This window comes from Impatiens glandulifera, unplaced genomic scaffold (genome assembly GCF_907164915.1).
Source record: "Impatiens glandulifera unplaced genomic scaffold, dImpGla2.1, whole genome shotgun sequence".
Taxonomy (NCBI): Eukaryota; Viridiplantae; Streptophyta; class Magnoliopsida; order Ericales; family Balsaminaceae; genus Impatiens; species Impatiens glandulifera.
In genome coordinates, this window is record NW_025919005.1 from 23,254 (window position 1) to 45,844 (window position 22,591).

A 22,591-nucleotide genomic window follows, 5' to 3' on the forward strand; every position below is an offset into this window, starting at 1 on the left:
CAGCGTCTTAAAATAAAATAAAAATAATTTAATATTTTAAAAATCAAAATTAAAAAACTTATGACCCATAATATCACAATTTATTAAAATAATCTCAAATAATTCTTACCAAACTAATATGTTATTATTAGGTTAGAATTAATCTTATATATTATTTTTCATTTAATATATTAAGAGCCGGCCCCAAGTCCCCCGGTTAGAAAAATGTTCTATATTTTTTTTTTTGTTATTCTAGGTCGAGTTAAAATATTAAATAAAAAAAATAGTTTTTGGTGAGGTTTAAATCCATAACCAAATTTTTTTTTATATTTTTATTTAAAATCACTGTATTATAATATTTTATTTTCAAAATTACAATATATTTAATTAAATCCTTACTATTTTTAATAAATGGACTATTCCGAATATTTGTCAAGCTTAGTCAAGAATATATTATATCATTTAAATTATTAATTAAAATATATATTTTATATAATAATTCAAATTCAATATTGTTTTTTTAACATAATTTGACTTGTATATATTTTAAAAGAAAAATTCTGATTCCAAAACCATCAACTACGCGCATAAGCGGAGAGATAGAGAAAAGAAGAAAGATAACCATAAGCAATTACAGAAGAGAGAGAAAGATGTGCTTCGGAGAAGACTGCCGGTGCCGGCCATTAGGTTTCCTTTTGGGTCTACCTTTCGCCTTCCTTGCTTTACTCCTCTCAATCGTCGGCGTAGTCATCTGGATTGTCGGGTTCGTAATTCTCAAATCTAATACTGAAATCAAAATTAAATCTCTTCAAATCTCCACACTTTGTCATGAATTTCAAATCCAGATTTACATATCTTCTCTGTTTTGTATGTAATTTTACAGGATATTATTGAGTTGCATATGTCCTTGCTGTTTATGCGTGACGGTTATAGTTGAACTAGCCCTAGAACTCATCAAAGCCCCAATTCATGTTATAGAGTGGTTCACACAGCAGATCCCTTGTTAGTTATATCATGTGTTTGATTTTCAATCCTTATTTTATCTCTGTTTTTCTTCTGTAATTAGTTGTAGTAACTGTTGTCTTGAATCTTCATTAATATCATCGCTTCTGGGTTTGGTTTGTAAATTGATTTTCTATCGATTGTTGATTGTTGAATAATCTGGTTTCAGAATGATTTGATTTCATGATTCTTAGTTTTTGAGTCACACAGATCTAGTCTGGATGATTGTTTTAGTTTTACTCGTTCAGCCGCCTTCAATATTTTGTTTTTCTTTCTGGAATTGGACATGAGTGACTTTTTCTAATCATGGTCCCTTATTTTAAGTAGATGAGCAATAAATTTCAAGAAAGTTATTAATTTGTTTATTAGATTCATCGTTGACTTAGATCAAAATAATTATAAACCGAATTTATAAAAAAAAAAAATCCATAATTGACTAACAGTATTTTTACACTTTATTTTAAATTATTCTGAAAGTAAGTTAGTGAATAAATATATATTTTTGTTTTCTGAAGAGTTGTAATCTTAGTACAAATATTTATTATTTTTTAAGTTTAATTTATATATTTTTTGAATTAAATAAATATTAGTGATTTATAAATAAATTTAAACAATTTGTTAGAATTTTATTTATAAAAATATTAATAAATTAGTTTTTACAACCGATTGAATTTGATTAGGAGGAAGACAAAGTAAATATTATTAGGCTATTAGGATAGGTGTTTTTAATGATTTGTAAATTTTCTTTTCTATGAAAAACAACCAATAGGGGCAAAATTAGATATTGTCTTTTCGCACAGGGACAACTCAAAAGACACAGTCTATTTTCATTAGACGGGTTGTTTGAAGAAGTGCGCGAGCATACGTCGTCTAGCTTCTACAGATAGGTTGTCTAAAGAAGCGTGATCAGACGTAGTCTAACTTCATCAGATGTGTTGTCTGAAGAAGTGCGCGAGTAGACATCATCTAACTTCTACAAACGGGTTGTCTGAAGAAACGGGCGAGAAGACGTAGTCTAATTCATCAGACGAGTTGTCTGAAGAAGTGCGCGATCAGACGTCGTCTAGCTTTTAAAGAAGGGTAGTTTGAAGATGTGCGCGAGCAGACATCTTGCCTCGGTAGCCGTCTGAAGAAGCGTCTGACGTATTTCTTCCGTTGTGGTAGCATCTAATTATCTACTTAGCTCATCAGCTTGGCAATCTACAGTATTCACAGGGGTCTGCCAAGGCAGCTTAACACGTTATAATTGCTTGTCTGCCACGTACTCAAATATTCCTCCAACTCACGTTCTGTACAGTCCCGTACACCACGTTCTTCTAATTATTCTGCACTACGATCCGACACACCACGATCTAACACATATACTCTGATGTACGATGTCGTACTCCTGGCATGCGTCCAACGGATAGCTGACACGTGTTCAAAAGAAAATTTCGACCGTTGGTACATTCCATTATAAATAATAAGCAGAGTACATCGACGTATACATAGACTTGAAGAAAACTTTGAACGCTCGAACTCTCAATAGCTACAATCTCTATCTCTCTCACGAACACTTTGCACGGATTAAGAAACACTTTGCACAGATTAAGAAACACTTTGCACGAATTAAGAATTACTAAGCGCTTTCTTACTCTCGCTATAAGATCATTCTGTAATTCATCTACTACTCTTTCTGTGTGAAATTTTAGTATTGTAAGATCTTCTTAGAAATAAAACCTGTAACAAATCAGTTTCCAAATTAGTTTCCAAATCGTTTATGACGAACAACGGATTTACCAAGAACTGAAATAACACAAAACAATAAACGACAACACAATATACGTGGTTCGGTCAAAATCGACCTACATGCCCTGCTCTCAAATGAAAGAAGTGAAACAAATGTCAATAGTATAAACTTACATGCCCTGCTCTCAAATGAAAGAAGTGATTACACTAGGAATGATTGAAATACTCCACAATCAAAAGCTCCCCCAATCTCTCTATGGATCAGCCAAAGAACAAGAAGAAGAAGGAAACTAGAAAACCCTATATCTGTAATTCACTCTCTCTCAACTTACTGTATTATGAGAAAATACCCAAAAAAAAGTATTTATACTCTAACCCGTTTTCATAACAGAAAACTCTGACCCGATTACCCGAAATTTAAAAAAAAAACCGCCCGCAATGGCAAGGAACACCTCAACAATTCTCCCCCTTCCGAGCCATGGGAAAATGTTGCTATAAACATTCATCATTGTGACGCTTCTGCTAGAACCATTCCGGCTTAGGCACAACATATCTCATGCTTGCCTCTTGGCAAGCCCTTTGTCATCATATTTGACCCGTTTTCATCTGTATGCACTTTCTCCAAGTATAACTCCTTCTTCTCGAGCACTTCACGGATCCAATGGTACCTTCTTTGGATGTGTTTTGAACGTGAATGGAAACTTGGATTCTTGCTCACATGTATAGCACTTTGTGAGTCACTAAACACCACAAACCTGTCTTGTGCAATGCTTATTTCTTTCAACAATTCTTTCATCCATCTCATTTCCTTACAACATTCAGTAATGGCAATATATTCATCTTCTGTAGTAGACAAAGTAACACATTTCTATAGACGAGACTGCCATGATACAGATCCTCCTCCAAAGGTAAACAAATACCCTGAAGTTGATCTCATAGTGTCAATATCACCACTCATATCTGAATTAGAAAACCCTTTAACATGTGGTTTTCCAGTACCATAACACAAAGCGTATTTGGAGGTCCCTCGAAGATATCTCATTAGCCACTTAACCGCTTCCCAGTGTGTCTTACCGGGATTTGAAAGGAATCGACTAAGTACTCTAACCGGATGAGCTATATCCGGTCTTGTATAGACCATTGCATACATCAGACTGCCTATTGCTGAAACATATGGAACACTACACATTTCTTGTCTTTCCTCTTCATCCTTGGGAGACATTGTCTTGTTTATTTTCAAGTGTGTAGCCAATGGACAAGCAACTGATTTTGCCTTGTCCATACAGAATCGTTTTAGAATCTTCTTAATATATCTCTCTTGAGACAACCATAACATTTTCTTCACCCGATCACGAATGTCCTGCATTCCAAGAATTTGTCTTGCTTGACCCAAGTCTTTCATCTCAAAAGACTTAGCCAAATCCTTTTTCAACTTGGCAATCTTGAGTTTGTCTCTCCCAACAATCAACATGTCATCAACATATATGAGAAGTATAATAAAATCATTATAAGCAAACTTTTGCACAAAGACACAGTGATTTGTAGACGTCTTAATGTACCCATGGATGGTCATGAACGACTCAAACTTAAGATACCACTGCCTTGGTGCTTGCTTCAAACCGTACAGACTTTTGACAAGTTTGCACACCTTATTTTCCTCACCTTTCGTATTATAACCTTCAGGTTGCTCCATATAAACATCTTCATCTAAATCACCATGGAGAAATGCAGTCTTGACATCAAGCTGTTCAACCTCAAGATCCATACAAGCAGCTAGACTTAACACCACCCGGATAGAAGTCATCTTCACTACCGGTGAGAAAATCTCATCATAATCGATTCCATGCCTCTGGCCAAAACCTTTTACAACTAGCCTAGCCTTGTATCTTGTTTTTCTATCATCACCTTCTTGCTTGATCTTATACACCCATTTATTTTGTAATACTATTTTGTTCTTTGATCTTTGAACCAGTTCATATGTGCCATTTTTTAGCAATGACTTCATCTCTTCATCCATGGCAACAATCCATTCTACCTTATGAGCATCCTCAAGAGCCTCCTTGTAACATATAGGCTCCCCACAATCAGTTAGAAGGACATACTCTATAGCAGGGTACTTAGAACTTGATCTTTTCTCCCTAGTAGACCTCCTAAGTACCTCTGTTTGTTGATTATGTTGATTTCCATCTTCTTGTTGAACTTCAAAATCAACCTCAACATTATCACCAAGATCAGTTTTAGTATTAGTATCATTTCCATGGCCTATAGCTTGACCCCGAGGAACATCATCATCAATATCTGAGTCTAAAGCTACATGTGGCATTGTCTCCTCAACATCATGAGACAACTCAAGACCATAAAAGTCACGTATGTATGCATCAAGCTTTTCACCATCTTCAAAATTCTCAATAGTCTGATCTTCAAGAAATACCACATCTCGGCTTCTCAAAACCTTCTTATCAATTGAGTCATAACACCTGTATCCCCACTTTTAATCACCATACCCCAAAAATATGCATTGTCTAGTTTTGCATCTAGCTTAGACCTCTCAACTTTTAGAACATGCACAAAAGCTCTGCAACCAAAAACACGTAAATAGTCATAATTAACATCTTTACCTAACCAGATGCTTTCTGCACACTTATTATTCAATGGCTTGGAGGGAGAACGGTTGATCACATATACTGTAGTGCTCATGGCTTCAGCCCAGAAATGCTTAGCCAACTTGGCATGGGAGAGCATACTCCTCATCCGTTCCAATATTGTTCTGTTCATCCTCTCTACCACACCATTTTGTTGTGGAGTCTTGGACACAATCTGTTCATGTCGAATACCCTGCTCTTTACAATAATCATCAAATGAGCCTATGTACTCTCCCCCGTTATCTGACCGCACCCTCATCCGTTTTCTTCCTGTCTCTCTTTCAACCAGCTTGTGAAAGACCTCAAACTTTGCTGCAACCTCATCCTTGGACTTTATAGCATAAACCCAAACTTTCCTAGATGCATCATCTATGAAGGTTACAAAATAGGAAGCACCACCTATGGATTTAATCTTCATAGGACCACAAACATCTGTATGGACTAGTTCAAGGACATTCTTTTTCGGTTCCACTTTCGACTTACTAAAGGAGACTCTATTCTGCTTACCCTTCAAGCAATGCTCACAATTTTCAAGATGAGCATCCTTGAGATTCAACAACTCATTCCTCTTGATCAAAACATTCAGCCCCTTTTCACTAATGTGACCTAGTCTCTTATGCCACAACTCAGATGATGACTCCATCAAAACAGAATATGCTGCATCATAGACAATTTTCAAATTTGTCTTGTATAAGGAACAACATTTCTTACCTCGTGCAACAACCAATGAACCCTTACTTAACTTCCATGCTCCACCACTAAAAATATTATGGTAGCCTCCATCATCGAGCTTACCTGCTGAAATCAAATTCATTCTCAAATCAGGAACATGTCTTACATCTCTCAATGTCAGGAAACAACCCATGTTTATCTCGATTCTAACATCACCAAGACCAACTATCTTGGACACACCACTGTTACCCATGCAAACCTCACCATAATCACCAGCTTTGTAGGACTGGAAGTAACCTTTATGTGGAGTAATATGGAATGAGGCACCTGTGTCAACAATCCATGCTGTTTCATTTGAAGATGTGCTAAGACATGAGTCTTGACAGTTAGAAACATATGCCAGTTCACCATCTGAAGCATAAGCAGATGTATCTGCACTCTGTTCTTTCTTTTCTCTGGGCTTCGCTATACCCTTCGCTTTATTATTTTTAAATTTCCAGCACTCATTTTTTCAGTGACCCAATTTGCCACAGTAATGGCAAGCACCATCCTTCTTTGGAACTCTAGACTTGCTTCTAGACTTTTCCCTACTCGAACCACTTCTATTATCCTTTGATCTTCCTCTATCAGCCACCAACATATCAGACTTAGAGGGTTTATCCCCCTTTCGATTCTCCTCATCAAGTAAGGAACTGGTGACAAATGCCATGTTGACTTTACCATTTGGTGTTGAGTTACTGAGAGTGATAATAAATGTCTCCCAACTTGCAGGCAAAGATCCAAGGACTAAAAGTGCTTGCACCTCATCATCAAATTTTATCTTCATACTACTCAATTGATTCAAAATATTTTGAAATTCATTCAAGTGCTCAGCAATTGATTTATTATCAATGTACTTCAGATTCACCAGCCTTCGTACCAGTGCTGCTTTATTCCCTACTGACCTCCCAGTATAGAGAGCTTCAAGTTAGCTCCACACACCATATGCCGTAGTCTCATTCTCAACATGGAGCACAACATTTATACCAACCTAGGAACGAATAAAGCTGTAGGCCTTTCTATCTGTCTTTTCCAATCAGCCTCTTTTGTAGTCTCAAGTCTAACACCCTCATTTTCAATTGCTTCAATCAAATCATCTGAAACTAACAGACCACTAATCATCAATTTCCATTCCCTGTAGTTTGTACCATTCAGACTAACCATATCTGGTCTAGATTTCCCCATTATTACTGCCTTAACAACTAACAAAAACCCTAGCAAATAAACCAGTTGATCTCCTCTTTGAATTTTGTGAAGTAACCAGAAGAGCACTCTACTCCAATGTTAAAACAGATAACTAATCAATACTGCTCTGATACCACTTTTGGGTTTTGCAACAACAAAACTATGGATCTTCTTAGAAATTAAATATGTAACAAATCAGTTTCCAAATCGTCTATGACGAACAACAAATTTACCAAGAACTGGAATAGCACAAATCAATAAATGACAACATCCTCCTCTTGTGTTGGTGTCGCAACATTTAATAATTACTTATCCTAAAATCACCTAACTTCATCTCTCCCTTACTAAAAAAAAATAATTGAACGCGACAGAATAAATCAATTTATTTATAGGCTAGTTTATATTTAGGGTTTTATTATTTTAATCATAAAAAGATAAAATAAGTCTAAAATGTATAATTTTATTATTATTATAATAAAATGAAATGAAATTTTATATTATAAGATTATTTATATTTATAAAATTAATGGTATTTTGTTAATTATTATTATCATTTTAAATTAATTAATAATAATTATGTGTGTATATATATACACATTAATAATCCAAAATATGTTTTTTAATTAATATATTGTTTTTGAAACATTATATTTTAAAAACAAATTAATTTTAGTGTATCTACAATTTTTTCAAAATATTATGAAATATTTTATTAAAATAAAAAAGAATTATTATTTTGAACACAAAAAAAAATCATTAGGCTTCTCACAATAATACAAAATTATTCTTTTCTTCCTCAGATAATCAACCAATCATATCAATGTCACGTTTATTGAATAATATATAATTTTGTTTGTTAAAAAAACAAAAAAACAGTTTTATCAATTTTTATTTTTGTTTATATTTTCTAAAAATTATTTTTTTTAATTTCAGTTTAAAAAAATGTTTTTCTGTTTGATTTTAATTTAATTTATTTTAAATTTATTAATTATTTTCTTATTAGTTTCAGCTTTTAAGTTTTTGAATTGACAATATTTTTTATTTATTTTGTTTTTGTACAGAATTATTCCATTTTTTAATGAGGATATTATGTGTATCATTGAGAGATTATTTATGATTTTGATACAAATACAAAAGAATAACTTGATTTGGAAAAGATATTCATTTTTATTTCTTATTTTCTTGGTAAGTGACTGGATTATAATTTTTTACTTGTATAAGAATTGAGTTAATTTTAATATGAAAATAAATAAAATCACTTGTAAATCGTGTAGATTTATTACGATTTGTATTTTAATTTATATGCACAATTTCATTTACAAAATATTTACATTGAGATTATTTTCCAAAAATATTGTTTAGTGACAAGGCATATCTATTAAAGATTACTAATATCAATTTTATTTACAAAATATTTACATTTAGATTATTTTCCAAAAATATTATTTAGTGACAAGGTATATCTATTAAAAATTACTAATATCCAAACAGTATATATCAATATATTATAATAAAATTTTGTATTAAATTAAAATATATTTTATAAATGGAGTAATTAATAAGAAGACTAATTAAATAACTTAACTCAAGTATTAAGAATAGTTTATAAGAGATTAATGTCGGTAAGATTTGTTAATCGATTGATCTATTATTTTTAGTAAAAATACATGTACCATTTAAAAAAATTCAAAAAAAAAAAATTAATAACAAAATGTTAGGTAATAATCATTTTAATTAAAATATAACTAATAATTTTTGTATACTAATGTTTTTTTTTTCTCTTCAACATTACAAAAGTTTAGATTTGTTTTGTTTTGGTTGATTGTGAATTTTGCAAAAACTTGTTTGTAATGGTTCTTTATACATTTTTTTTTAATTGTGAATGGTACATTTTTTTGTTTAAATAGTTAGACTTAAGGGTGTTCATCGGTACGGTTTTCGGGTTATTCGGGTTATTCGAGTTCCTCAGTTCAGTTTATTTGAATTTTTATTTTTTAGCCAATTTAAAAACCAAACCGAATTCGAATAAATTCTAATTAAACCGATCCAAATTCAAGGATTGAACCCAGGTCTATACCGTGACAGAGTTCTATTCTACCACTAGACCAATAAAAATAAATAATAAAAAATGAATTTGGTTTTCGAGTTGAAACCCAAACTCGAAAACCGTATTTGAATTCGAATTAGTTTGAAATTCGATTAGAAAATCGAAAATGAAATTCTTGGTCGGATATTCGGTTCAGAAAAATATAAAAAATTTAGAAAACCGTAAGATTTAGAAAAATATAAAAAAATTAATATTATACCACGTATTTAATGAATTTGTGCATTTTTCAACACATATTAACAGTTTTATAACATTTTAAATGGTTTTAAACATTTATGGAGAAAATTCAAAAAAAAAAAAAATGTATAAGGACCACTTTCAAATTAAAATAAATGTAAAAAGAGAAATTTCAAAGAAAAATAAATGTATAACGATATATTTCAAACAAAATCATGTATATGAAGATATTTGTTAAATGTATAGATAACATTGAACAAATTACCTCATTTTTATCCTATAAAAATATATTATACTTGTCAAACATAGCCTTATGACCAAATAATTTTTCAAACATATAGAACAACTAATAATCCGCTACCCAAATTTAAAATTAATTTTGACTAAATAAATTGAATTGAATTTTAATTAGTGTTCTTATAATCTAGTTGTTTGTAAAAAGGGAATTCAGTCTATGAAATTCAATATGTGTAGATATTAACCTAATAGAAGGCCTTAATTTTTGCATATTAACATCGGATCATTCAGGGAAGACCACCTTTAAAACCCAAAAAATAAAATAAAAAAATTACATGTTTATTTTCTTTTTTATTCATACTATTAATTATAGTATTTAGGTGATTATATTCATGATGTATTCATATTATTAGTTTGTAAGTATATAGGTGATTAATGCATGTTTCTTAGGTTAGATTGGTAAAATTCAAGAGAATAATATGAAAATTTCCACCGATATGAGACATGTTTCTAGTTCAACCGATATGAGACATTTTCCACACGTCTTTCGATCGAAAACAGTCCCTCAAATATGCGCACAAGCCGCTTGAGCACAGACTGTAGAGACTTCAACTGGTTCGGGGGCAACTTCCCCTTCCACCGTCTCCTTCCTTTACTGCACGCCTTCTCAGATCTGCCCCTCTCTTCATCTTCTTGGTGTCTCCCTCCAAAGATGACTGAGCATGACCTGCTTCCTTTCCCACGGACTTGGCACGAGTGAAGGCAGACTAACTTTGGCCCACGTTGCCTGTGGCCAAATCTTGTGGATCTGATGGTTTCGTGCCTTTAGCCTTGAACCGCTCGAAGACCTTGCACCTCCTTTAGATTTCCTTGGGTACTTGTCCTTTCCCCTTGGAACCGTCCCCATCATCCACCCTTGCAAAAGTGGTAAAAGCCCCTTTATCACATTTGTGACCTCGGCTGAATCGCATTGCCGAGAACATGCCTATTCCCTCGGGTTCTCCCCTTGTTGGAATCACGCTAGACTTCTCGTGATCCAAGATGATTAAGGAATCGGAATAAGGCATTATGCAAGCGCGTACCTGATCGCACCATTGTAATCCCAACACTACATCATAGTCTTCCATCGGGACTAAGGTAAATGAGACTGTCCCATACCAGTCTCCGATCCTGGTGTGCACTTTCCTAGCCTCCCCAGCCACCGGCCTGGCTACATCGAAGGACTTCACCGTCCCTTTTGTTGGGCTGATCCGCAGACCCAACGCCTTGGCTACTCCTTCTCGCATGAAGTTGTGCGTAGCCCCTGTATCCACTAGTGCCTTAGTGCGTCTTCCCCCGATCCAAGCTTCCACGAACTAAGAACCACTCCTTGTTTCCTTGACCGGCTTCGCAACACTAGTCTTCGCAGCGTTGAACAGTCTCAAGGATCTCACCCGAGTCCCTTCCTCTTCCTTGGAAGACTCGTGTCCTTTAACTTCTGCAACTTTTCCCCCCTTGAACGGGCACATAAACCTTATGTTATTATGGGCACCACAAATATGACACACTCTTGGCTTACCCGAGTCGTCGGTCTTCCCCACAGAGTTGTTACGTGCATGCCCCTTCTTAGGTGGACGGTATCCCCCACCTTTCTCCTAGTCACGTGGGCGGTCTCCCCCACGATTTTTCTCCTCGTCCTTGAGGATCTTAGGCTTATCCACAGAAACTTTGAGCTCTAACAGTCTTTCTGCAACCGCGATTGCCTTGGAGACGTCCCGCACCTTGGTCCTTTGTAGCTCCAACTGCGCCCAAGTATTAAGGCCATTCATAAATGCGAACAGGGCCTCCTATTCCGTTAGACTAGGTAACTCAAGCATCAACTCCTGGAACTCCTTAAAATACTCCTTGATGCTCCTATTGTGCACAAGTTGATTCAACCTTTACCTAGCCTCGAACTCGGCGTTCTCTTGGAAGAATTGGCGCTTGAACTCGGTCTTGAAGTCCTCACATGTCTCCATTCGCAGCATACCTCGTTCAATGTCTACTTCCCGCCTCCTCCACCACAGTAGTGCCATCTCTTGCAGGAAGAAAGTTGTTGTCTCCAACTTGCCACGATCATCTAGTATGCTTGATACCCGAAAGTACCTCTCCATGTTCCAAAAGAAGTCCTTCACTTCCCTTGCACTCCTCGAGCCTTTGAATGGAGTTGGCTTAGGAACATCCATCCGTTGAGGTGCCGCACCTCTATGTTCCCCTCCATTCCTCCCAATCCGCCTTTCCAACGATTCTAGCCTCCCCAAGATCTCCCTCCGGAGGGCCTCGACCATTGCATGGATTTCTCCCCGGATTGTCTCGAGCACTTCAATGCGGATATCATTAACCTCCCCTCGAACCGACCCAAGCACTTCGTCACGAATGCTCCGGTTCATATTGTTAATGATCTCCATCACTTCGTTCTCCAACTTTTCACCAGCCTCATCCAATGCCGTCACCCTCTCGGCCACCGCGCTAAACACTTCGAGAGCCTCCTGGTGCTCGGACATGCCTTCCTCAAGCCAGGTCACCCGCGCTTCCATGTCGACACTCCTCTCGACGGACTTGTCCCTCTTGGACCTCTTGTCCTTCTATTCGCCGGTCGAAACCATTGTGACTTTGGAACTTGAATCCATCTCTTCTTGACGCGATCTTCTTTCAAATGCGGAAGCACAAACGTGGATGCGATACCACTTTCGCTCTGATACCACTTGTCACGGACAGAAACTCGGTCACCGAATATTCTCTCGTCCCGCGCGGCACTAGGCTAGATTGCCACAATCCTAGCTAGTCAGCCTTCTAAAATATGCAAGAAGATGGAATACTTGAGAGAGAAAGAGCTTGGAGAATATCTTGTTTATTGCTTACAAGAGTGAGGTATTACAAGTGTTGAGTGCTTTGAACATTGGTTGTTGAGTTCGGAGTTCTATGACCTAGACTTGTTTATATACATGTGGGAAGATCATTCTAGATCTTCCTTGTCCTAGACATTTCTAGACTCTTCTATTATTAAACTAATCCTAAGAATTCCTAGAGGTTTCTAGAGAATTCTACTAGTACCTATACATGAGAACTCCTAGAAAATTCTAGAGAGTTCTCCCACCTTACATACAAAAGGAACTTCCTAAAGAATTATAGAAAGTTCCATGACCCTACTTACTAAAGAGGAACTCCTAGATAAATCTAGAGAGTTCCATGACCTCACTCATAAAAGGGGAACTCCTAGATAAATCTAGAGAGTTCCATGACCAACAAAAATCCAGGAACTCCTAGAGGATTCTAGAGAGTTCCAGAAATGACCCAAGACATGAATATTCTGGAAAATGCACCTTGTAGGCTTGACATGTGCACCCCATACCAATGGGCCGTGACAATAAGCTATAGTTACATTTTAAACTTTTTATGCTTTTCTAGTATATTTTCGATCAGGTGAGAAATCATGTCAACTCACCCATGTTGTGACATAGTCATTAATATCTTTATTAATTTTTTTTTTCATCATTATTTTTTTCCTTAAAAAATATAGATCAATTGAACTGTTTATCTTTAAAAACAAAAATAAAGAGCACACCTCACCGATGACTAAAACTATTTTTTTTATTGTAACCATCACCAAAATTAAATCTAAGTATTTTTAGTATTCTTTTCACAATTTTCTTTGGCCAGTACTATTTACAAATATTTATATAATATTATACTTTATACCAAGTTGAAATCTTATATTATTTTTAATATTAGTCTTTCTACAAAAAAAAAATAATAATTGTACATTATTCAAATAATTAATAAACTTTGTGATGTAAAAGTATTTACATCGGTCTAAAATTTTATATGGTATATGTTAAGGATGTAAATGGATAAAAATCTATCTAGTTATAAATGAATATTTTCTTCTAAAATTTTTATGACCTATTAATGAAAAAATTAATTATCTCATGTAAAATTATCTATATAAAGTAGGCATAAGATAAGCTAAAACCATAAAGAAATTAAAATCTTAAAATTCTTTGTAGTAAATCTTGCCACCTTCAATGACATCCTCAAGAATCAACACCCCGATCAAAGCCTCGTCTCCAATAGATTTTAAGGACGAAGATGACAAGCGAATCAAGAAGATGATACTCATGATCTTAGTCCTTTCGAGAATGAAAGGAAAAAGATATATGAAGACTACAATGAGTGTGATCTTGAAGATGTAGAACATGATGACTTCGAGGAAGAAGATTATTCTGACTCCTCCGATGATAGCTATGATGATGAAGACTATAGTTTCTCCAATTTAGAAGAGGTTGCTGAATTTTTCAGTGATGTTGTTGTTGATGGAGGTGTTAACAATGCTGAAGCTGCAAAGGGGTAAATGGAGGATAAGAGAAGATGGTGGGAGAAAGTTGTGAGGGCTCAAAAGAGAAGGTAATAGTTTTTTTTTTTTTTTTGGGGGGGGGGGGAAAGACTCAGCGTCATTTCATTAAAAATAAAAATCATGAGTTTAAGAGATCATTCTAGACAGGCCTAGAATGATTTTGAAGTCGTAACATTTTGAGTAAAAGCTAAAAAGCTAAAAACGTAAATGAATTATCTGATTACAATGTTTTCAATTCTAGTGAGTTTAAAATCAGTAAATTCCAGTTTCTACAGATATTCCAGTTCTGCTCCGTGCTTGGAATTCTTGTCCACGTTCCCGCGAGGGCGCTGCAATCTGATACAATATCTTTCCATAAATCTTTAATGCTCCTGCGGGTTCTGTCATATACCCTTGCATTTCGTTCTTGCCAAATGTTATACACCACTGCTCCAAAGCCGCACTTGAACAAGAAGGTAATAGTTGATGTTAAGGGGAAAGGAAAGTTATAGCTATTAAGTTTTTCCTTAATGATGTTATGTTTTATTTTATTTTTCAATTTGTACTTTCACTATCTTTCATCAATGCAAGTGTAAAGAAAAATTTGTGATTGTTTATATGTTTTAATTACTAGTCGATGATCATTAGTCTACTAACAACAATGTTTTTCAAAATCATGGGATTAATGATATAATTTGGTGGAGTAGCTAGCAAATTTAATATCAAAATAGATTGAGTTATATGTAAATTTTAAAAAATATTTAAAATAAATTGTAGTATTAGTCTATGAGTTTGTGAAAATGATAAAAAAAAATATTGTCTAAGAGATAAAAAAAATTAGATTTGATTTGTACTAAGAACGTATTAAATTGAAATGAGAATCATGAAAGTGGTGAAGAGTCGTATTAATTTTCTAAATTAAAATAATAATAATAATAATAATAATATGGATTTGTTTTTTGTTTTTTTATATTTTTAGATGGTTGTTTATTAAAAAATAACTACGTGGACAACATATTTATCAAACATGAGTTTTTTTTTTTGTTTGTGTTTAATTGGTTTTTATATATTGTAAGAGGAAACTCATTTTGGTACAATTTTGTTTAGGTTCAAATGGTATTACACAGATTGTTGAATTTTAATTTGACCTTATAAGGGATTACAATAATTATTGTTATTAATTAATAAATTTCTTTAGAAAAAAATTTACTAATTTCTGTGAATTATAATTATAGGTTCAAAATTTATGTCCTAGTCAAAATTTATTTTATTTTTATTGAAACAAATCACCATAATACCAAAAATAAATATAATAGATTTATTACTATTATCATTTCAATTTTATATTTGAACTTTTATGTATAAAATTTATGAATTTAATTGTCTATCAAAATGCTAATATTTATCATAAATATACAATTACAAGAATCATGGATTAGTAGAATTAAATATAATTCATTAATGTATTTATGCTGGACCAAAATCAAAGAAATTTTATTAAATAATAAGTTATCTCTAAAAATAATAAATTTCAAATATCAATTTGTCTGGGGCTTTTTATTTAGTCAAAACTATGAGTTCGAATCTTTTCTTTTAAACCTATTTTCAGTCTCCTTTATTATTAATGTTATATTAAACAAAATTTTGACTTTATGATTTTTAACGCTGATAATTTATTATCTAAGTTATATTTTTATATATAAATACCACAATTTTAATGACACGTCACTATAATACCAAAAATAAATATAATAAATTTATTATTATTAGTATTTTAATTTATATTTGAACTTTTATGTATAAAAATATATGTATTTAATTAATTACCAAAATACTAATATTTACCATAAATATCAATTTCAAGAATCATGGATTACTAGAATTAAATATAATTCATCAATGTATTTATTCTGGACAATAATAAAATAAATTTTATTAAATAATAATTTATCTTTAAAAACAATAAATTTCAAATTGACAAGTTTGAACCTTTTCTTTTAAACTCACACTGTGAGACTCCTTATTATTAAAGTTCAAACTTAACGATTTCTTTGATAACTTATTATCTACCGTAAACTCTCGATAAAATAATATTCGATAAAATTATAACCTTGATAAAATTATAAAATCTTACCGTCCCGACTCGAGCCGAATAACTAAAGTAATAATTTCAATAAATTTATTAAGTAATATAATTTTTTGGCGCATATAGGTCCCAACCGATATATAAAATAATAATATATAATATAGAGTGTCTTAATAAAATACGAGTCCACCGTTGTCTACTTTGTATGAAAATTTATATCCATTTAAATCTTATCCCTCACTTTTTGCAAAACTTTAGGAAATTGTGAAGTGCTTCTATCATATTGTAGAAGCAAATCACTAAGTTTCATTGCTGTTCTAATTGCTTCTTTGCGAGAAACATGCTCCATTATACGACTATCATCCTCATTGTCTTCATCTTAATTGTTAAAAAAGAAGTGAAGAAAGATGATAGAAGAGTAGTAGAAGATTGTGTACTGTTAGGATCGGGATCGCGGAAGGAGACTAGGGGTCTCTTTAGGTCGAACGCTTACACAAAACGCTAGTTGATACTAACCTTGTTTGAGGTTAATATCGGTCTCAATACTACGCAACTTGTCACAAACTCTTGAACCGAGTTCAAGTGCGTAACTGTTCGTTTCAACTTGAAGCAACACACACAGTTTGGACAACAATAAGATGATACGAAGTAGAGGAGAAACACAACACATGATTTATGGATATTCGAAGATAAAGCTCATACGTCACCCCTTCTTCTCAAACGTTGAGAATGATATTCACTAAGAATATTCAAAACATTTTACAATACGTCGAACAACCGAGGCTTATTTACTGCTCGTTTTCGATTTCTTGCTGCGCTCACTCTGTTCAACAAAAACAGATTCTATCAATTTACAACACTCACAACTCACACAGGATAAGTGAATTTGTAATACATGCGGAATTTTAACACACAAAGATTTGATTGCTTGAGTAATATGTAAACGTGAGCAGATTTGAAAACTTGAACAGTTGTTCTTGCAAGGTCGTAAGGTTGTGAAAAACGTTGTTGATCCGGTTGAGTTGAGTTGTTTTAAATAGATAGTATGACAACGGTCATATTCTTCACTTCAACGAATCTATTTCTTTGATAGTAAATCATCTCTTAGATCTGATTGGTTGAGAATTGTTGTAGTACGTTCTTGGGATATCTTTTGATCTTGTTTTATAATAAGTCAATAAGATCATTAATTGGGTTAATGATTTCCGAGGAGCAGGTCATCATGCAGATTTGTCTTTTGATGATTTGGATATCTTGGGTAGTGTGAAGGATATCTGCTCCAAAAGACTATCTTGGACTTATACTAAAATGACAATCTGATCTTCTGTGGCAGGCTTCTGCTTCCAAAAAGGGTTTCATCAGACTTATATTAGAATGGAAATGGAACAGTCTAATCATATGAAAGCTTTCTTCTGTATTTGCCGAAAATGTTTGGTGTTGAACTAAACGGGAAACTGCCTATTGTTCTTAGTATAAGTCTGTTTTAGCAAATAGTCGGTTCCGCCTCTTGGGTCTTGACGGAAAATCCGATCATTGCCTTTGAACGAAAAATATGATTTCCGAGACTTGAGCGGAAAATTCGATCTTTGCCTTTGAGCAGAAAATCCGATTTTTGAGACTTAAGCGGAAAATCTTATCTTTTCCTTTGAGCGGGAAATCCAATTTCTAAGACTTGAGCGAAAAATCTGATCTTCGCCTTTGAGCGGAAAATCCCTTTTTTGCCTTTGATAGATAGCTAGGTATAGAGCCGTTTTGTAAAGTTAAAGGAGTGATGTTTCGGTCTTGGTTTTATCTTACACGAATGATGAATTTGGTTAAGTTCTTTTAGATAATTAATTTATTTCTAATTGATTATCTAATTTATCTAACAATTTCTCCCTTTTTGATTATTTAAGTTAAATATTCAAAATTTGTAATCGTTGACCGCTTACATTAATTTTGATTCAAAATCTTTTGATTTTAAAGATTTGTGAATAAATTTTTAGCAATTTCTCCCTTTTTGATATTTTTAACTTTTAAAATTATCAAAACCAGTATATTAAAAGAAAATAAAACCATCAAGTAGCATTCCTGTTTAATAACAATAAGTGGAGTTAGTAAATATAACCGAAAGTTTCAACCCAAAATCAAAAGTTGGAAAGACATGATAGTGAAATGATAGAATTTAGTGTCTCCCTCTTTTGATTTTTGAGAGTAGTTCGAGGTCATCTTCTGCCCATGGATCGTCAGTGTTAGGTTCAGCAGCCGAGCTCCCACCACCTCTTCTGATTCTCCGGTTTGATCGAGCACTTCGTGGAATAGTTTATGTGGGAGGGACTTCTGGTTGAGGTTGAGGTATGGCACGTCCGCCCCTTGAAACGACATGTGATCTTCTTCTTCTTCTTCCTCATCATTCGACTTTTCAGTCTCTGGTTGTGAATTTACTAGTGTTTCAGTTTCTGTTGCCACAAACTTTTTGGTTCTTTTTCGTTTAGAAGCTCTAGGCTTCTTGGCGGTGGGTGCTTGCATGGTTGTTTCTTTATTAATATCCTCCGGGATTTTTCGTGCATCATCTTCATTTGCCAGTTCAGTTGCTTTAGCTTTCGCATATTCTTCCTATTGAAACCGACGGGCAACCTCTTCATGCTCCTTTAGACTTTCAGCATCGGCAACACCTTGAGATCTCACTATCTCATAGAGCTGTGATGACATAAGTTCAACCGATGAAAGTGTCTTAGAGATGATAGGTTGTATCCGACCTATCTCCTCCCATACTTGTGTTAATTTTTTATCGTGGGACCTTGAAGAGGATGCGCTCTCTTTGAGTGCTTTGGTTACTTGATCTTCCATGGATGTTTGACATGGGGCTAGAGCCTTTTGGATCAACTGTTCAATGGTCACTGTTAGGAACTCTTTAGAAAAAGGTCGAGATGAACCTATAGAGCGGGATTGCATAGGAAGCGCCCCATGAGAACTGACATGAAGAGATATTTCGGTGCAGACCGGTCTTTCAATACTGTTATCTTTTGTTTTGTTGTGTTCAGAAGACTCCCGATGGAGAGTTGGTCATTTTATTTCCAGTAATAGATGAGTTAGAATTTGCAGTGTCCTTCCCTTCTTCATCCTTGGATTCAACATCAGTGGATCCATGTTCCTCTTCCAATTCAATTCGACGTTGTTCGGCTATCTCATTATATTTTTGTTTTCCCAATCTGAGGTATAAACAATCTTCTTTAGCACACGGACCTTGGACACCTTACTTATCGAAAAGCTCTTGTTCTTCCGAGGGGGTCCATGTAGGCTTAGATGATTGACCTTTCTTAGATGTTTGCCTTACAACTTCAATAGTTTGAGTTTTACCACGGATAGTGTGCTCTTCTTCAGCCGGTGCAGATTTCGGTTGTCCTTCAGCCGTGACAGGCATTCCTTCAACCGTGGAAATAGTGGTAAGAAGGTCTGTCATAACGACTTTAAGCAGTATAATAATAATCTTGTCCACTTGTGTCGCATCGCCTTTTAGATTGAGATCCACTTCCCGTTGCTCAATAATTGGCAACAACGCTTTCCTTTTGGCATTTGCTTCAACCAGATTGCTCCTTGCCAATTCTTCGAGTACAAATGTGGTGCTTGATAATGAGAAAACCACATGTTTTAAGTTCAGAAGAGCAGACCACTTGTTCTCCTCTAGAACATCAGGGAGGATCTCTCTGAAACTCACCTCCAACCTTGCGTTCGCCCACGCATAAAATATGTTGATAGTTTCACTTGCTTTTTCTTCAACCTCCTTAAGGATAGAGTTCACGATCTTCTCGACCTATTCATCATTCTTACGAAGATCAGGTATTTCATTGATAAATGGAACAACCGTACCGTCTGTCTTTTCATTCAGTTTTGGATCAACCTCAGTTTTGGTAAGAATTTCTTCCTGATTTCCTTCATCTGCTTGACCGACAACAGCTATTTCTAGATGACCGGTTTCATGCATTTGATCTGTCTTTGATGAGGTGATTGATCGGATATGTTAGCATTCTCTTGATCGATGTCGAGTATTTGCTCAGCTTCAACAATAAAATCTGTCCGGTCTTAACAATAACCTGGTATGTAATATATGATACCACTGTTTGTGTTTCTAGAACTGCAAGTCCAATCGGTGGTACAGAGAGATCAATCTAAACAGCATTGACATCAGCATTAGGTGAAGTTGGAATATTTACCTCTTGTTGGCATATCTCTTGTGCAGGAGAAATCCCACTGGTTTTCTTTCGTTTAGTTCTGACCTGAATACCAATACTAGTAGTTGATTCAGCGGCCTTCTAAAGCTTTCAGAATGATGTCGTTCGATCAACAAATTTGGAAAGTTTGGAACCGGTATGTGTGTCTTCGCTAGCGGCACCTTCGACAACCGGTTTTCTCACCGGTACTTCAGATATGGAGCCTTTGGCTTTGCTGACTCTAACAAAATATTTTCCTATACTAGCGGAGTTGAGGATTTTGCATTGGGGAAGAGGGTTACCTTGACCGGTAGGAATGTTCATATGAGTGAGGATCTTGCTAATCTGCAACGCATATCCAAGACTCCTGGAGGATTTAGGAGCAACCATTTCACATAGAGTGTCGAAAAGAATGCGCCCCAGTTGATTTTGACGCCTCTTACAATAACACCCATCATATCAAATTTAGATCGGGGTTAAACAGTCAAAGTTTCCCCCTCTTGTTTGAAGTGCCTTAGAGACGATATCGCATTAGATCATGAATTCACATTTTAAGGATTTTGTTGGGTTAAGATTTTTAATATTTAAACTGGTTTTGATAATTTAGCTTAAATAATCAAAAAGAGAGAAATTGTTGGGTTAAGATTTTTAATGTTTAAACTGGTTTTGATAATTTAGCTTAAATAATAAAAAAAGGAGAAATTGTTGAGTCAATATTTTTAATTGATTTAAAATAACTTAACAATTTTGATTTGATGATTGATGAAATGGTTTTTGATAATAAATGGATAAAACTAAGTTCAATAATTGTTAGTCATATCAAATATATAAATATATAAATATATATTTAGATATCAACATCTCAAGTGGTGTAGTGGTAAGTACACCCGCCTGTGATACAGGTGATCTATGTTCAAATCTCACCAAATGCATAAGTAATAAATTAGAGTTTTATTAATTTGTAGGCACAACTCAAAGTCAATGCGTGCAGTTAGACGGTGGCATCTAACTTGATCATGGGGTGTCTAATACGTGATTAGATGGGGCGTCTAATAGACTGTCTGTTAGTCTAAGAAGATGGACATCTAAGATCTAAGCAGATGAACGGCCAAAATGTGATGTTTGAAGGTAGATGAGCTTCCAGACAGCTGGCAACAGAGTCTTCCAAGCAGCTAGCAGTAGAGCTCAACAAATGAACAACTACCACGTACACCATAATTCAAATTGCCTGTACTGCATTGTACTACCACGATCTCAAGAATCTTTTCCTGCTGTACTACCCAGTACCGCATGAATAGGACATCCAACAGAAAGAGGACATGTGTCCAAAAGGAGGATTTGACAGTTGAAGCTTTTCAAGAATAAATTATTACATAAAGACAACGGACAAATTGCTGACTAAATATATAAGACAGAAGCTGAAGCTCTCTCTTTCTAACTAAATCACCAGATTTCTACAAGTTTGATTTCTTGAATCAACTTACTCTCTCTCTAGATAATTTATTCTCAAGTGTATTTTGTAAATCACTACGTGAAGTTGAGAGATAAGTTACTAGACTATTTGATAGTCATTAACAGTATGTTGTAAGTTGAACAAAGGTTGTTTTGTTCAACAGAGAGTTAGCTAGATCAGTGAGTTTTATTCCTCTCAAAGTATCTAGTGATATCCTTCCGGTTGTTGGAAGAAGGGATGACGTAGGAGAGTTTGTTCCGAACATCCATAAACAACTCGTTGTGTTCTTTACTTTCTTCTATTCATTTTTCATTGGTTCAAAGCTTCAAATCCGACGAACATTTCCGCATTTGAATCTATTTCAAGATTTTGAAAGATTTGCGAAGAATAAAACAGATTTTAACCTCTAATAGGGTTAAAATCGAACTGAAGTGTATAATCTGTTATCAATAATTAGACCCCCGTCTCTATTGATTACACCGATCCTATCATATTTCCTCTCTCCATTGAACTGCACCGGTAAATTAGTGTCGGAAAGTGTCGTCTGAAGCTGGTGGTTGAAGTACTAGATAGTTCCTTCGAGAAGTCTCGGCCTTTCATCGGAAGTTTCAGAATTTCGGCGAACAGGCTCTCAAATAAGATAAACTCTACCTCGTTCACTTTTGATTTGATTATGTCGTCTGTTAGTTTTGTTGTGCTAAAGAACTCGTGAATGACTTTCTGATAGTATATCGTCGGTCCTT

General features: G+C 34.5%; 1 protein-coding gene across 1 annotated transcript; it reads left to right on the forward strand.

Moving 5' to 3' along the window:
• The first annotated feature begins 548 nt into the window (after nucleotides 1–548).
• LOC124917317 (signaling peptide TAXIMIN 1) lies at nucleotides 549–1,182 on the forward strand. The gene is made up of 2 exons (XM_047457773.1): nucleotides 549–742; nucleotides 863–1,182. Exons 1-2 carry the CDS (start codon nucleotides 630–632, stop codon nucleotides 984–986), a joined length of 237 nt encoding a protein of 78 aa, XP_047313729.1. The 5' UTR covers nucleotides 549–629; the 3' UTR covers nucleotides 987–1,182.
• The last annotated feature ends 21,409 nt before the right edge of the window (nucleotides 1,183–22,591 follow it).

Coding starts and splice junctions, on each gene's coding strand:
- LOC124917317 (XM_047457773.1), top strand. CDS start 630: ATGTGCTTCGGAGAAGACTGCCGGTGCCGGCCATTAGGTTTCCTTTTG. Junction 743..862: donor GTAGTCATCTGGATTGTCGG/GTTCGTAATTCT, acceptor GTAATTTTACAG/GATATTATTGAGTTGCATAT.